The sequence below is a fragment of the Rousettus aegyptiacus genome, unplaced genomic scaffold, assembly GCF_014176215.1.
Source record: "Rousettus aegyptiacus isolate mRouAeg1 unplaced genomic scaffold, mRouAeg1.p scaffold_m13_p_4, whole genome shotgun sequence".
In the NCBI taxonomy this organism is placed as follows: Eukaryota; Metazoa; Chordata; class Mammalia; order Chiroptera; family Pteropodidae; genus Rousettus; species Rousettus aegyptiacus.
Genome location: NW_023416307.1, coordinates 9,422,390 through 9,440,200, shown reverse-complemented (window position 1 = coordinate 9,440,200; position 17,811 = coordinate 9,422,390). Strand labels below are relative to the sequence as shown.

General features: G+C 35.1%; 1 protein-coding gene across 1 annotated transcript in view; it reads right to left on the bottom strand.

Moving 5' to 3' along the window:
• Positions 1-7,903: 7,903 nt before the first annotated feature.
• Positions 7,904-17,811, bottom strand: part of LTN1 (listerin E3 ubiquitin protein ligase 1) — a 46,509-nt gene continuing 36,601 nt past the window's right edge. Inside the window, exons 25-30 of the mRNA XM_016129890.2 lie at positions 17,299-17,485; positions 14,603-14,774; positions 13,521-13,741; positions 11,639-11,833; positions 10,620-10,787; positions 7,904-10,235 (exon numbers count right to left, since the gene is read on the bottom strand). Of these exons, the coding sequence (XP_015985376.2) occupies positions 10,173-10,235; positions 10,620-10,787; positions 11,639-11,833; positions 13,521-13,741; positions 14,603-14,774; positions 17,299-17,485 (1,006 nt within the window). The 3' untranslated portion in view covers positions 7,904-10,172. The remainder of the gene's footprint in view (positions 10,236-10,619; positions 10,788-11,638; positions 11,834-13,520; positions 13,742-14,602; positions 14,775-17,298; positions 17,486-17,811) is intronic.

The following is a 17,811-nucleotide window of genomic DNA, read 5'->3' as shown; positions in this document are numbered from 1 at the left end:
TCCCGAAATTAAAGAATATTAACATCCTTCTAAAATACAGATCTCAGTATAGTAGCCAGAATATATTTTAGAAAGTCTTAAAACTCAATGACAAATCCCAATTTTAAAATGAGCAAAAGATTTGAACAGATATTTATCCAAAGAAGGTACAGTCATATGCTGCGTAACCTTTCAGTCAACAACAGACTGCATATACGACGTGGTTCCATAACATTGTAACGAAGCTGAACAATTCCTATCACTTAGTGACGTCACAGCTATCGTAACACAATGCATTACTCATGTTTGCGCCGATGCTTGTGTAAACCTACTGCACTGCATTTGTATAGAAGCAAAGGACATACAATCGTGTACAACACTTAATACTTGATAATAATAATAAATGACTATGTTACTGGATTTTATATTTACTATATTATTCCTTTTATCATTATCATAGAGTGTACTTTTTTTACTCACTAAAAGTTTGCTGTCAAAGCGTGCCGTGTTATGCTGGCGGCAGCTTCAGATCTCTCTAGTGTTTACCTCGTCTCTTGATTACATCTTTTTCTCTTGCGCTTTCATCTCATGTTGTTTTACAAATTCAGTGGAGCCTGTGTAGTGTGTGTGAGGTCTACAGTAGAGTACGGTCATGTCCAGGCCTTCACATTCACTCACCACTTACTCACTCACTCGCCCAGAGCAACTTCCAGTCCCGTAAGCTTCATGCATGGTGAGTCCCCTATACAGGTGTACCATTTTTTAAAAATCTTTTATATCATACTTTTACCTTTTCTATGTTTAGATACATAATTATCACTGTGTTACATTTGCTTACAGTATTCAGTACAGTAACATGCTATATAAGTTTGTAGCCTACGAGCAAATAGCCTCTACCATACAGCCTAGGTGTGCAGTAGGCCATACCATGTAGGTTTGAGAAGTACACTCTAGGGTGTTTGCACAAGGACAAAATAGCCTAGCAATGCATTTCTCAGAAGGTATCCCCATCATTAAGCGGTACATGGTCAATAAGTACATGAAAAGATGCTCAATGTCATTAGCTATTAGAGGAATTCAAGACCATAACAAGATATCACTATTCATACCTACCAGGATGGCTATAATTTTTTAAAAAAAAGAAAAGTAAAATAACAAGTGTCGGTGAGGATGTGAAGAAACTGGAACCCTCATACGCTGCTGAGTAGGAATGTAAAATGCAGCAGCTACTATGGAAAACAGTTTGGTGTTTCCTAAAATCACCAGCAATTCTATTCTTATGTATATACCTGAAAGAATTTAAAACAAGTACTCACAAAAATACTTGTACACAAACGTTCATAATAGAACCAGTATTCATGATGGCAAAAAGGCAGAAACAACCCAGACGTGTATCAATGTATGAATGGATAAGCAAATTGTGGTATACACATGCTACAGGATATTATTCAACCATAAAAGAGAAGGACGTACTGATACATGCTACAATGTGGATGAACCATGACAAAATGCTAAGTGAAAGAAGCCAGGCACAAAAGGTCACGTGTTTTATGATTCTAGTTATATGGAATGTCCAGAACAGGTAAATCCATAGAGACAGAGAGCAGACTGGTGGTTCCCAGGGTCAGGGTGGACTATGCCACTAAACTCTCTACTTTAAATGATTAATTTTATGTTACATGAATTTCACTTCATCAAAAAAAAAAGTATACCTAGCAAAAACTATATAACCAACAAACCTGTTAAGAACAAAAAAGCGCCTCCCCTCCACAGTCCTGATAAAAGGCTGTTTTATAGCCAGTAACAAGTAAACCAAAACCAGTTCTAATTCTAAACCTACTTGATCAATAATAATTTGCCTCAGTTTAGTCTCAGTTGATCACTGACAACTCACTTCAGTAACAGCTCGCTTCAGTGACAGTCTCATACTTTCGAAGGTCAACCAATCAACAATAAATTTACCAGTAATCTGAATGTGAGCTGGTTTACATGTCAGAATGGCCACGTTGATAAGGCTGATGATGTCAATCCACTTCGCCTCTGTAACCAACACAACACTGAAACAATCCCCGACTTGAAAACATTACATAAATTTAGCAGTTGGTTTTACTCAAAGTGACAAGCCTAACCAGCATAACCCTCCTTTTCTTAATTTTTGTTTCCAATATGAAGTGGTAATCTTGATATCTTCCTTGGACAATTCTCACACCAAGATTCTTTATAATAGCTCATCTGACAGTATTCCAATGGGCCCTTGGACCAACAGCAAAGATCAGTGGCCTCTGAGCCCCAAATTACAATAGTTTTTAGATCTATTGCCAGGTGAATTTCTCTAAAACAATCTGAATTTTGACTAGTTTCATTGAGCTCTTATTACTGATTTTATCTAAGATTTATAAACAATAAGATCTTCATATTATATTACTTATTACACTTAGGTCTATCTTTATGATAATGAAACCTTCTGATTTAGAGATGAACCATTTGGTAAGTTTTTTTGCCATTATCCTAGGTCCCCCAATGCTTGCTTTGCTTTTTTTTGTTGTTCATCTATTTATACAAATTCTTGGCTTGTATGTTCTGATTTTGTCTCTTATTGACTTGTATCTGTTGAATGTACAAGGGAGTGCTTTAAGGGAAGAGATGGAGGCATGGGGTAAGTCTCTAAATCAATCTGAGTTGGCCCTAAAAATTAAGGGTGCATTAGACCAATAACAATTGGCTGCTAAAATGATGGGCAAACTTTGCTTTGGGTCCTTTATGAAATCTCCATATGTGTATTCCCCAAAGCCTTGCAATTTGTGAAAGAAGTTCTTTGGTTAGTCCATATTTCAGGATCATCGATGTTGGGGTTTATTGATCATATATATGGCTCCTTCCTATCCTCTATTTGGTTGGAGAACCTCATCTATCATTAACAAACACACTTTTGACTAACGTAGTGCCTTTTTCTTTGCTAAAGGCAAAACCTCCTCCTGGCAGAATTTTCACCCCAATCCTAACTCTTGTGCTTAATTTGTTAAGCGGCAAATTTTTGCCAAAACTGACTTAGAATTACAGTAGCCATTACAGGGAACTCCTGATATATCAAAATTAATATATTTCAAAGGAGCTCCAGAAAAACTAAAGGAAACAACCTAAAGGATTCAGCCTAAACCAATTCAATTTTGGATTGTTGTCCTATAAGGCCTCAAAATGAAATAGTGACTCTTAGAAATAGTATCTATCAAAGAAACACTGGTTCTTTCTTATTCAAGCCTTCTGAAACCCACCCTCTTTGTACCTTTTTATGTACCCAGCTTTGTCTTAACCATCCACTTAAACTCCTTCTAGCTATCCTTAGGTACTTATCTTTACCTCCAGGTAAAGGAAAACAGGTAATCCTTTCCTCAAAGTCTCTCTTAGGATAGAACAATTATATCATAATATCCTCTCAAAACTATGAGACCAGAATGCAGATCTGAAAAAACTAACATTCGAACCTTGGTCTAGGCTCAAATTGAGAGCTAAAATTAAGGATTTTCTTAACCCTGGGAGAACAAATTTGCCACAGAATTCAGAATTGTGTTAGATATTTATTGTCCGGGACCTTGAGGTCCATACCAAATAGTTCACTTAATTATTAGTCCCTCAGATGGGAGCAAAATGGTTAAAAGTAGCGAGAAAATACAAACACACACACACACACACACACACACACGAAAATAAAGAAATAGCTGAAATAAGCCTGCTCATTATAATTCAAGAAATGACCTTGAAAGATTAAACAAATAGGAAATGCACTACATAAGGCAATTTCAGAAACCTTTCCCTTATTGAGAGTTGGGACAAAAATTCAAAATTTTAAATAAATAAAAAAGGTAACTAAGTAGCAGACTCCAAAGACAAACCTAGGAAAATTTTCAAAAATTCTGGGGTATCCTAAAGAGCTAATGTAAAGGCAAACTGGCTTTTCCCTTTTTATCTGAAAATAGACTCAGAAATGCCAATTTAGAAGGTCTCCAACAATCACTAAATATTTCAAAAAGCTAGAAATCAAACAAATTTCTGACCCTCAAGATAAAACAACTGATATCCAAAATAAAAATAAGACCCAGCGGTTCTTTGTTCTTTGAGAAGTGAGCAGCTGTGGTTAATGATACCATAAGCAGAAGGGCCATGTCCTCTAATGGCTCAAAAAGAGGACGACTATCCAAAATCTCTCCAGTAATGTCACTCCAGGAGATATTAGTACTTCACAATTCCCTGGCCACCTTCTAAACTCCTAAGGAGAAAGGTCTCTAAATATAAATGGACAACAAAACAAAGATATGGGTCACTTTCTCTACTAATAATTCCACTACCATAAAACATCGGAGCCCTGGAGCACTACAACTACCCAAATAGTGGAAATCTATAAATATCATTTTGGCATCATTAGTAGGATATAGTAGTTTCTTCATAACATAACCTTTTAATAAGTAAATTCTACTTAATAAATGAAACTGCCAGGTAAAATTTGCAGGATTAATCTTGAAAGTTCTGGAAAATACTACGTATGATCAAAGTATAGACGACTTAGACGTGTAATTACATTTTGTGTAATTCAAAAAATAATCAAAAGATAAGCTATGATCTCAGAATCTTTATGGGCAAAAGGCTGTTAAGACATGAAGTATTAGTATTTGGAGCTGAGTTTGAGTCCAGATTTTCCCTAGAGTATCATAAACTTTTCTTTCTGCGCGTACTTGTAAAGTTAGGCCTGCCCTGTCCAACACAACAGCCACTACCCGCATGTGGCTAATGAGCACTTAAAACATGGTAAATGTGACTGAGAAACTAAATTTAAATTTTTTTTAATTTTAATTAATTTAAACTTAAAAATGGATACAATACAGTTATTGGAAAACTTTAAATGTGTTTAGAAAGACTTGGAAATACTAATTTACTTTTGTAACTAAATTTTCTGAAATCTAAATACAGATCAAGCATTTCTGATGAAAATTTCATATCTAAATTAAAATGTTATAAACTTAGAATATAGTTTCAAATGAAAAAATATCTAATAATTTTCATGATTAAATGCTGAAATAGTACTTTGACTACCGAGTAAACGTGTTATTAAAATTAATTTCACCTATTTCTCCTTATATTTTTTTAGTATGGCCACTAGCAAAATTTAAAATAACACCTGTGACTCGCATTATATTTCTATTTAGTGGTGCTCAATTAGTCCATGCACTAAGGTAATGGTTCTCAACTGGGGGCAATTTTGCCACCCAGGCGACATTTGGCAATGTCTGAACATTTTAGGTTGTCACAACTGGCATCTTGTAGATAGACGGTGGAATGCTACGGAGCATCCTACAATGCCCAGGACAGTCCCCCAAACAAAGAATTATGCAGCACAAAATGCCAGTACTACTGAGGTTGAGAAGCTCTGCTCCAATGGTTTTTCAACAGCATGGCATACATCAAAAATCCATTGCCTCTTATAGCCTATGCCTTTGACATAATAGCTTATTTTCTGCTGTATCAGAGGCTCTTCAGCTTAAAGCTGAACCATCTTCAGAATTTGTACTTTATTCACCTCTAAATCTGATTGTATCTACTGTGGCTAATACCACAATGATGAAAGACTGAAAGCTTATCCCCTAAGATCAGAAACAAGACACTTGCTGCTCTCACCATTTCTGTTCAACACTGGAGGGCTTAGCCGGGGCAATTAGGCAATTAAAAGAAATATAAGGCATCCAGATTAGAAAAAAAAGTAAAACTATATTTGTCAATGGCATGATCTTGTATACAGAAAATCCTAAGGAATCCACGAAAAAACTAGTAGAACTCATAGATAAAATTCAGCAGGGTTTCAGGGTACGAGGATCAAGATGCACAAGTAAATCGAATGATTCCACATAAAGTATATTATCACCTTCTCCTTCTCATTTTACTGGTGTAGCCCCTCTCAAATCCAGAAACTCCATTACCTTTAGCTAATGAAGGAGAATCCCATGATTACGGTTCTGCAGTTTGATGTATCCATACCAAGGACAGACATTTCGAAAACACCATTAAACTCTAATAAATATTACCTGTTAATGGGTATTTTAAAGAATTAAAAGGAATAATACTATTTGGTTATACTATAACTACACCAGAGTCTTTTGGAATCTAGTACCTCACCAAAAGCCAGGCACAAGTGGCCAAATTTATGGTTCTATAGGACACAGCACACTGCTAAAAATTAAAGAGTAAATAGATATACTGTGGCCAGTATATTTCTGAAATAGCATATCAATTTGGAATGTCATGGAAGCAGATTTCTTAACCTCCTGAGGTACCCCTATAAAATCTGGACACCAAATATACAAATTATTTAATGCCTTAATGCTACGAAAGAAGTTGGTGTCCTTAAAAAGAATCCATAGTGGAAAAAAAAAAAATTATCAAAGCTCTTGGAAATAGCACCATTCCCATGATAAACACTCTGCTTATTAGCCCAAAGTCCTTTTGCAAAGAGCTTTTATAAAATAGAAACACAAATCCATGAAGAGGTTCAAGGATTTCATTACAGATATACAAAATGTTTGGCACCAGTTTTGTAAACGAACAGGATAATTGGGTTGTAAGGCTCTAAGGAGAAGATCTGGCCACAAGATCTTACAAGAGCCCCCTGGCCACATCAGATAAAATCTAAGATGGATAGTTGCCAAGTTATTATATAAAACAACTCATTATAGTTAAGGACAAATTGGCCATGACAGTAAACAAGCAGGGGAAAGAGAGTTCTTGGCTAGCAGAGGATACGACTATCCAAGGAAAGTCTTGAAAAAAAACAAAAGCAGAGGACTCTTCACCTACTCTTTAAGATTAATTAAAGAGCTATTAAAGAAAAAAAAAATAGTGTAGAATTAACAGATAAATAGATCAGTGGAATAGAATACAGAGTCCAGAAACCAATCTCCATAGGCAAGGGGATTTGGTAATGAGCAGCGGCACTACAAAGTCAATGGGGAATGGGGGTACTCTTTACTAAATGATGCTATGAGAAATGGCGGTCAACGTGGGTGTTCTACCTTACAACAGTCACAAAAATTACTTTCAGGTGAATTAGGCATATTTTAAAATTTTAAGTTTAGACATAGTACAATAAAAAAATTTTGAACCTCAGGGAAAGGACAAAATCTTACAGAAAAAGAATGATAAATCTGACTAAAGTTAACTTGAAAATTCCGTATACTTAAAGACAGCCATAGCCCATGTTAGAGTCAAGCCACATACTAGAAGAAGCCTTGTAACAGATAATGGGTTATGATCAATAACACTATGTAATCCAAGAGAAAAAGGCATACAGATAATAAATTCACAAAATAATGACAATAAATATATAAAATGAAGCTAAGATTCTCAGTAGCCAGGTAACTAAAAATTAAAATAAAGACCCACTATCTCACAGCTCTGATAAAAGTCTGATAAAACTAACTGTTCCAGAATCCTCTTACAATGCCACTAGGAGTGCAAACTTGTACACCACTCTTGAGAGCAATTGGACAACACCTAAAGTCACAGAGTATAGATATCTACTACCTGAAATTCCATTTTGGGGGCATATGTCCAGAATATCTAGCACATTTGCACGAGAAAATATCAAAAATGTACACGAGAAGCACTGTTCGAAATGGCAAAACAAACAAACAAAAAAACCTGAAATGACCATTAGTGGGGGGAATTGGTAAGAAAACACACAACGTGATCCTGAACAGCGGCTGAGTGAAAAAGCAAGTTACAAAAGACTGCAAAAGATAGGATATTACAAATATAAAGTTTTTTTAAAAACTGCTATTATTTATGGATACAAACACGTGGGAAAGTAGAAAACCTTGAACAGGAAAGAGTTTCACCAACTTCGGAACAGGGAGGGAAAGAGATGGCGTCACGTGAGGAGTACGAAAGAGTAACATTTTATTTCTTTAAAAATCAGAAGCAAATATGGCAAAATAGTTTGTGAAGGGTACAAGGGCATTTATAATGTTATTATTCTGTATATCTGAAATATTTTGTAATTAAAAAGAATCTTAATGGGCATATGGTATAACAATCAAATAATAACATTAATTGTTCACACCACAAAAACTTATCCAGTAATAACATGAATTATTTAAGCCACAGAAACTTATGTACTTACATTTGAGCATGTGATAAATGAGAGTTAAAAATAAATTCTAAAATCTGAATTTACATTAAGATTTTTAAGTTAATAATTTTGCTAAAGGCTTTGAATCTCATGCAATTTAAAATGTCCTTATGCTAAAACTTTAAGGGATGCTCTATAAATACAACTTTAATTAACATGGTATTCTGAATTTCAGTCTTATTTTGGAAAGCTTTTTCTTTAGCATATAAACAGTAACAAGTTTTACATTTATATTTACAAGTCTCAAAGTGTCCTAAGTATGAAGAGTAGGTATCCCGCTTAATATAAGGTTTCACCAAGAATCTGATGCCTAAATACTACTGTGGAAAAACAATGCTCCATTATTCCCTTTTATTCCCTTTTCTTTTCTACTTGGGGTGTGGGTCAGAAGCCAAGAAGTACCAATACGGGAAAAGTTATAAACAAACTCTTATTATAATACAATTTTTAAAGAAAAAGTGTGTAACTTTTACAGAGGAGTAACACAGTCCTTTGGAATTATTATGTCAGAGACAGACAATTTTAAGAAAGGGGTTAAGAAGAGGTAGTAGAATTTTTCTATCTGTACTTCACTTACTGACTCTTTCGGCCTCAAGGCTATACAATAATAAATACTACAGAAAAAAATTGAGGTGACAGAACTGAGTAAGATATTGCATCTACAAATAAGGCTCAAGAGATTTGTGACTCACACTTAAAACTTCTCTCTCAACTGTAATACTCTGACCGCATTCATACTATATGAATAATAACCATTTTACCCATTTGATGGTAAGCCATAATTTTATTTAACACGAGTTGCTTTTTGCCAATTAAACATTTGCAACAGAGATAATTAGCTGATCTTTCTAGTAACCCTGCTGCTGTTAGATACGCTAATATTTCCCATGTAATAGATGCCAATAAAATTACTCCAAATTCCAAACTTCCACACCCATATTTTGGGCACAGTTTTTAAGGGTAATAGTGCTGTGGCAAAAGGCAGATTTCACCATTTCGGCTTGTTATACTACACTTTAATACTAAAATTCTTAACTTAGCTGGAAAAATTAGCTCCCCAAATCTCTAATTTAATTAAACTTTGGCCAGTAAGAATAGTAAAATTCACTTAAAAAATTGAAAGCCATCTACAGCATTTACACTTTTTTTTTCTTTTCCGCCAATCTTATGTTTCAGAAATATTCAGTCATTTATTTCATCCCTCTCAACAGAGAGATAACTACCACTCTGCTTCATGAATGAAATAATGTAATTCCTGTTTCTCTCAAATTCTCACCCTCTGGAGACTCACTCAAACTGAGTAATAAATTCACTGAGAAATCTGCAATTCAAATTTCACTAATATATGGAAATCCTTCCACAGCAAAAGGTCAGTGTCATGAATTTTATTCTCTGAATTTCATAACCCTTAATAAATGGAGGCACCTTAAAATTCAGTTTATACTCTTTTATACAGGATTTCAGAGCATGCTTTAAATAGCTTAAGGTAAGCTATATTAATAGCTTAGTGTCATTTTGTCATTAAAATAATCTACAAATAGAATATTAATTTTGTTGTCATAACTAATAAATAAGTCTTAAAATATTTGCAGATATAAATCAACCCTCTCAATTCATTTGCCTCACTTGAACTGTTCTAATACACAGATCAATGAACTGAATGGGTTTATCAATATAATATAGTTGTACGATGCTTTCACAAATTCCAAATCTGTAATTTAGGGGATTTCCATATTTATTTTTAGATATACAAAGAGGTTAAACTATTAATATAAATATTTTCTCTCAAATATGTAATATTCTCATGTAAAAGAAAAGGTTTCCAAACATTTACAAAGCAATCTAAGGTAAGTAAACCTGATTGTAGGATCATTACATTGACTGAAGTAATTTTCCAGAGAAGGTCCTACTTAAAAGTAATGCTCATTGGCCTCCTCACATCCACACTTCAAGATGAACCCAAATCCACTGCCTTTGCTTGATTTACTCCAGGGATCACGTCCGATGAGGGGAAAAAACCTCAGAAAAAGGTCTCACGACAGAGTGGACAAGTGGATTTGTTGCTAGATGTAAACCATTTGTACTGAAAAAGAAAAGGTTTAACAGGTTAAAGGACTTTTTAAAGCTGCCATTTCACATAAACATCTGAAGCAAACTTAAGTTTAAATAAATGGTCTAAAGTTTAAAAGATCATTTATTTTTTGAGTGCTGAGAGCTATATTAGAAACACCCAATTATTAAATTGCTTTAATGCTACCATTCTTAGTAAATTACAAATTATCTCTCACAGATTTTGAAAAGTCATTTTTAATATGTTGCCCATTAATTACAATTAAGAGTTTAACAATGTTTTCTTTCCCAAAGTTAGATACCATATATATACATATATATACACACATATATATGTGTGTATATATATGTGAGATACACACAAAATATAAATAAGTAAATTAGCATTTAGACTTACCAAGCAGGCTGAATGGAACTTTTTCTTGCATGTTCTACAGGCTTTTTTGGGAAGAGAATAGTTGAAACCATGAATGACTGAGAAACAGATCATGCAATCTTCAACACCCTCAAAACGTTTGTCTACATTATTTTTCCACAATGCCAAGCCTTCCATAATACTTCCATTCTGTTAATAAGAAGAAAAAAAAAAAAGTCAATATACACTGAAGACCATCAATTAGTAATTTTTATTCAACTTTACAAATTTTAAAGCTGAGTTATAACTTGGAGAAAGGAGAAGCTGCTTTGTTATATTCACATCTTTTAAGTTCTACGAATGTTGGTATTTTAAATGACCACCCAAGTTTCAAGAACCAGACATAGTTTGCTCTAGTAAAGACAGATCCAGAAGAAAGGCTTCTGCACCAGTACTTCAAGATGGACAATCTCAGCTTGCTGCTTCACGAAACTCTTTCTAACTATATCACTTAGATTAGTCCTCCTCATTTTCAACTAAAATGGTTAAATCAATCATCTCACCTTCTTGGCTGCTAATTTGTTCCAGCTCTACAAATTAGTGAATATACTTATTTTTAAATAATTTTTCTTTACTGTGCAATGTTCACAATGTACAAACAAAACTAAAGAAGTCTTATAAGTTGTTTGAAAGTCCAAGCTCTTTGAAAGTACTGGGATTTCTATAACCACAGGAGAGTTGAAATGTAAGAGCAGAAGTAGCTCAGAACACAATCACCATCTGTCCAGGATCTTAAAAAAGACTCCCTCTCAATTCTATGTCATCTATAATGCCAATGCAGTCAAGTGAATTCTTCTCAAATGCCAGAAAAAGAAATTGTAAAGCCTTAAAAATTAAAACAGCTTGGTAGGTTCAAGTCATTAGGCATGTGTTTGTGTTCATCCAAGGGAACAATATCTACTTCTACCTTAATCAGAAGAGAAATGAGGTTCACTGCCCTTTCGAATAGCAGATCGGCGGGATCTGTAGTCTGGAAGCCCACCGTGCACGCAGACACTCACCTGGTGGGTGAGGTAAGTGCTTAACTGCAGCATCCAGTTCCTCCACTGCTGAACAGCTACTCCGACCCTTTTCCCACTTTCCACTGTTATTGAACCCAATGGGTAGTTTGAAGGCAGCTGTATTATAAGTTCAATAACTATGTCCTCGATAGTGTAAGTAGCCATTACTTCTCGAGTAGTAGCTCGAGCTTTAACCTGCGACACATGAAAGGCAATTTTTTTTTTTTTTAGTCAAGTTTCTTTCCTTCTTTCATTCAAAAATATCTCGATAGGTTGACTATCAGCAGCTGGTTTTCATTCGAAGAAAACTCAGGTAAACACATTCATTTATTAGACATGATATATTTAAGAAATACTTGACATACAATTGTCCCTCAGTATCTGTGGGACCTCTTGGATACTAAAATCTGTGGACACTCAAGTCCGTCTACCCTTAGGTTCCACATCCCCGAATTTGACCGTGACTTTGGATCTGAGGTTGGTTGAATCCGCAGATGCAGAACCCACAGATATGGAGGGCTGACTGCTTTCTGGTGATTACATAACATTCGAAGTTTGTTTTAAAAGAAATGCTCTGCTCATAAAAAGTATATGTTATTTTAGGCTTACCCTATAACAGTTAAATAGCTTTTCAATAGGCAAATGACAGAATGAGTTATTAATTATTCCTTGTCTTCCAAACCTAGGTTACATGTCACTTCTGTTTAGAAGTCTCCCAAATATTTCTCTACCAAAGAATTTTCCTGAGCTTAAGAACCACCATCTGCCAGAATATTTATACCAGGTTTTGGTTTTCATACTAGCATTGCAAACTCAACGTAAAACACAAATAATCATCCTTTACAAATTTATTCTGCTGACTTTCCCATTTCCAGGCTAACAACCACAGCATCATCTTAAATTTCTTCTTCTACCTCATCCCAGATATTCTCCAGTTACAAGTTTGGATGTTTCCACAAAATTTCTCACATCCCTCCCCACACATTCGTGAGCAGTATTCCCACGAACACTGCCTCATTCGGGCCCTGCTCAGTGCTCATAATGTCTACACCAGTAGCCTCCCCTAACTATTCCTCTGAGCCCAAACTCCACACGCTGCCTGTATATTGCAGTCAGAACAATTTCACAGATTATAATTCTGATCACATCACTGCCTCAAAGGAAAATTTTCAGTGGCTAAGGAAGACCTAGTATTTCAGCCTGTTATTTGAGGCCTTTTCTAATATAGCCTTAATTCACCAAGGAAGCTGCCTGTTCTCTGACTATTCATCCATCTTCAGGAACCCTACTCAATCTGAATACTGGGTTAGTCATCATGTCTTGGGCAATCACAGAAATTTTCATTCCATGCTTTTGCCATACCGTTTTCTCCATAGTAAACACCTTTCCCCACATTTCCCCATTATGAAATCCTGCCCACATCAAAGTGATCTTCCTCCATAAGTCTCGCCTAATCCCCTCTGCCAGATGAACCGTGCCCACTGATCACAGAGCACTCTTCCCCTTAATGTCTCGGTTTCAAATGCAAAAAACCATCATCACTATCGCCTTGCCCCTTTCTTATGACTGCACGTTGTACAGGAAATGTGCCCAACTGCACGCTTCATCTCCCAGTGCCTGGCACCTGTAGGCACCCCCGCCTTATACTCTACATGGACTAATGAACACTCAAAGACTATCTGGTAGGGGCAAATGAAATTATACCACTGTGTCAATCTATGCAGTAATACTAAGATTTGATACACAGAATCATAAAATAAAGTAGGTGATTTCTATAAATTCTGAACCAAGGACCACAACTGTGGTGATTATTCACTACAAATGTCAGACATAATCAATATTTAAACCGCTTTTTTAGAAAAAAATTCAAGATTATACTAACCGTCATGCCATTAAATAGCTGTGTACTTGTTTGCACAGAAGATATTTCTTGAAAAGAAAGAACGTTGCTGACATACTTGCTTGTAAATCTATCTACAATATTGAAAACGCGCTTCTCGCTGCTATTCCACCACAGCCTGACCATGGCGGGCAAGTCTTTTAACGTCATGTGATAGACTGAGCAAGCCAAGTGTGGAATGTGGTACGGAAGGGTTGTTGTTTCTGAGGAAAAAGCACATTTTTAGTTAGTAACATGATTTTGTACATAGAATAACAGACTAATATTAGTATTAGGAAATCAATTTTAATGCAACATTAGTGACAGAGCTCATAAAACAAATATACCAAAGAAACCAGAATTGTAGAGTATTAGCTTCCTCCCACATATTCAAAAGGAACAATTAGAATGTCAACAAATAAAAAAAAAAAATCCCAGTTGACACTGAAAAATCTGCCCAGAAATAGCATTCTATATTTCACATAACAGGTCACAAATAAAATGAAACATACATTTTGGAAGGAAGGAAAATTAAAGATTCTCTTTCTTATAAATAATGAAGTGTGGCCTCCTTTACTTTCCCCAGCGTTCACTGCTGTATTATACAAAAGTCCTAGAATACCTACCAAAATACTCACAAAACACAGTCCCATCCACAGAGCTCTAAGATATTTAAAAAACTACTCTTCGGAAATCACTTTGAATACTATAAGACAGCTAGTGTTATCCCCTCGGCTAAAATCTGAGCTCCCGTGGTGAAGGCTGTAAATTTTACTAATCTTTTTCAGTTTCCTCAACTGAAGACTACTTATTTATAGTCCTACAAAATATTATAACAAATATTTTACAGAAAAAAGAGAACAGCTCAACAAACGAGGCTTTAAAAATGTATTAAATTCTTAATAACCTCATCCACGAGATCTAATTATATGTCCTATTCAGAGAATTGTAGAAAATCTTGCACTTCGACATTCCCATAGCCAGGTCCACCTTTGGGGCTATTCTCCACACTCGAGGGTAATGCATAACAGAACCTGGCCTGAACCTAGTCTCCCAGAGGGAACTCAAACACACATCTCACTGACCTCTAATACTCAACTGGAGCTCTTCAGTAAAGAAGGTTTTAGGTTCCTTATTTGGAAGCTCAACAGACGTCTCTGCATAGGTCGGATTTTCTGGCATAAGCCTGAACAGGTGATAGAGCAATTTATTCAAACTCTTTGTTTTCCGAAGGTACATCGAATACAGAGCCCGAAGCTGGTAGAAAGCAAAAAAAAAAAAAAAAAAAAATTGTTAGCAGACCTAATTAAACAAAGACAATCAGTAGATAAGAATGAATCAAAGTATAACAGATTACATAAGAATGCAGTAAAAAAAAAATGCATTAATTTGAACACTCAGAATGACATGGAAGAGTCCTACAAAATAGATGCCACATTCTTACTTTGCAAATGGGCCATCTGAAGGCACCGCTCCCTTTCCTCACAAACTAGCAGCCGTTTTCACGATTCCCTCATTATTTGACAGATGCTTCTAACATCTTTCTCAAACCGTCTCTCTGTTAATAAGTTACCTCCCCCTGGAGTCCCTGAACCACGAACACCTATGCACCATTCCCTATAGGTGTTCACTCACTCTCTTCCCAAGTCTTCCATACATTCCTTCCACACCACAGTCCTTAATCTTTCAAAATCCTGCTTAAAACTAATGCCATTTTCAGGGCTGATACCACCCAATATAAAACACCCCAGCATCCCTTTAGGACGCAGCACAAATCAGCACTCCAAAATATCTTGGAGTCTTCTCACAGTTGTTTTACGAATCAGGAAATTTCACATAAAAATATAAAAACCTGGCACCATTGGGTACACTATAGGTATCTGTGACAGACCTGTGCCTTAGGACTCCTTGTCCCTAAATAACGGTAGTCTTCTTTTATTGGCATTTACTTTGAAGCTCTTTGGTATTTGTAGCTATTTTAAAATGATTTCTTCCGCTATACCATACATTTCCTTATAGCATGTCAGGCCATTTTCAGAATACTATGAATGCTCAAATACAAGGATCAAGCCATAGGATTTGGAATTTTTAATATATGTTGATTAAAGTAGTTTAACAATGGATTTCATAAATGTGTTTACTTTACCAAGTAACCAATCTTAACATCACCAATAAAAGGACACGGTGACATCCTGTGCCCCTAGAGGTGACACACTGAGGACACATCACCACATTACGGTAACACTCCTGCTGAAAACTAACCAGAATCTAATCATGAGGAAACAAACAGATACATCCAAATGGTAAGATGGTCTATCAAATAACTGACCTGGTGAGTGACAAGAAAGAAAAGAAAGGTAGGGAAATTACTGGTACAGAAATGTGACGAACAAATACAAACTGATCTTAATTAAATCCTCAACAGAGAAGGAAATGAAACTATAAAGGACATTATTGGACAACTGGGGAAATATGAATACAAATTAGATAATATTAATGCATCAAAATTAAATGAGTGTAATAATTACATTACCCTTACGTATAAACGTCCCTGTTCTTTGGAGATGAATGTTTAAATACTTTTGTTAAAGTATCATGATGTCTGCAACTTACTTTCAAATAGATCAGCAGGAGAAAGGAAATACAGAGAAAGCATGGCACGTGCAAATGCAGCAAACGTTAAAATGCGTGATTCTCAGAAAAGGGTATATGACTTGTCCTTAAATTATTCTTCCAACTTCACTGTAAATTTGAGTTTTTTCAAAATAAAAAGGACAATAGACTCTAAAAAATTAATCATACATAACAATGGACTTTTAAAAACACATGTGCATTACCCAGTAATTCCACTCCTAAGTATACAACACAAGAGAAATGAAAACATACAAAAATTTATACATGAATGTTGACAGGAGCTTTAGTCATAATATCCAAAAGAGAAAACAACCTAAATGCCCATCAGCAGATGAATGAATAAACAAAATGTTGATATATTTGCACCAACATATGGCTTCTTTGTAACAACATAAATATAACTTAAACATTCTGAAAAATCACATTGGAAATGAATGCCATGATAATTCAAATATGAAGTGATAAACTAAGTTTTTTTGTATTGACCTGTCAAAGGAACCATACTTCATTAAACTGATTCAATCGAAGTTTGATAGAAATTTTTAAAGAGGGGGTGTGCCTAAAAAGAATTTTTAAAAAAATGCAATAGGTTTTTCCAGTTTCCTCCCTAGATAATGAGGTCTTCCTAAACATAAGACAACAGAGACATCTAGTGGCTGAATAATCTGGGATATTTTCACCATTTAGAGACAATAATAGCTTGATTTACACAGGAAGTGTTTCCTAGATCTTTCTCCAAACACTGATTTTCAAATAAGTAAATTCCCAATGATATACTAATGAAATCTTCAGAAGAGTCAGAAATTGGCCAAAGAAAAAAAATAGCAAGATCCAATTCTTTTGAAATTACTACTATGGTAGTACAATACCATAATTATACGAATCTGGTGTCCTGCAATAAAAGGACTTGGGGGCTACATTCTGTTAGAAACAAATTGATCCACACGCATTCCAGAGACTAAATACCTTTGCAAAAACTCTGTGTGTAAAAACTGTGAGAGGAAGGAAGAACAGAAATAAATTCAGCAAAATAGCTGAAATTAGCCAGATAAGATTAGATTAAAATGTCATTCCCTTTTTCATCAAGATGGGAAGAAAGAAAAACACATATAGGACAGAACTGTAAAAAGCTGTCACATTTATTTACCTGAGATGATGAAGCTTTGAAGAAAGTAAGTATTAATTTCCAAGTGAGAAGGTATCCCAGAACATAACAGAAGTCCTCACTCAGCGGCTTAATGGTAACTATCTGTCCAACAGGAATACACCCCAAAACATTTTCTAGCAAGTCCTCTTGAGTGCTAAGAAGAGACATCAGCGCTGTTGGCGGTGACCTAAAAATCAATGATGAAACACCACAATTTTCTTCATTACTCATTCCCTTAACAAACTGACGGCATGTATAAACCTCATTCTAAAAAAAAATCTTTCTCTTCCAAAAACCATTTTAAAAGTCCTTTTTTACATACTCAAATTTAACTCCTAATTTCACATAATGGCAATTACAGACTCTGAAAGACATAAAATATGTAAACATATATGATACATACATGAAAATGTATATTGCATTTAGATTTATTAATGTGAATATCAAATATATAATACATATGTGATATGTTAAATATAAAATATTTTAAGATATGTAAATTTTACATTTAAA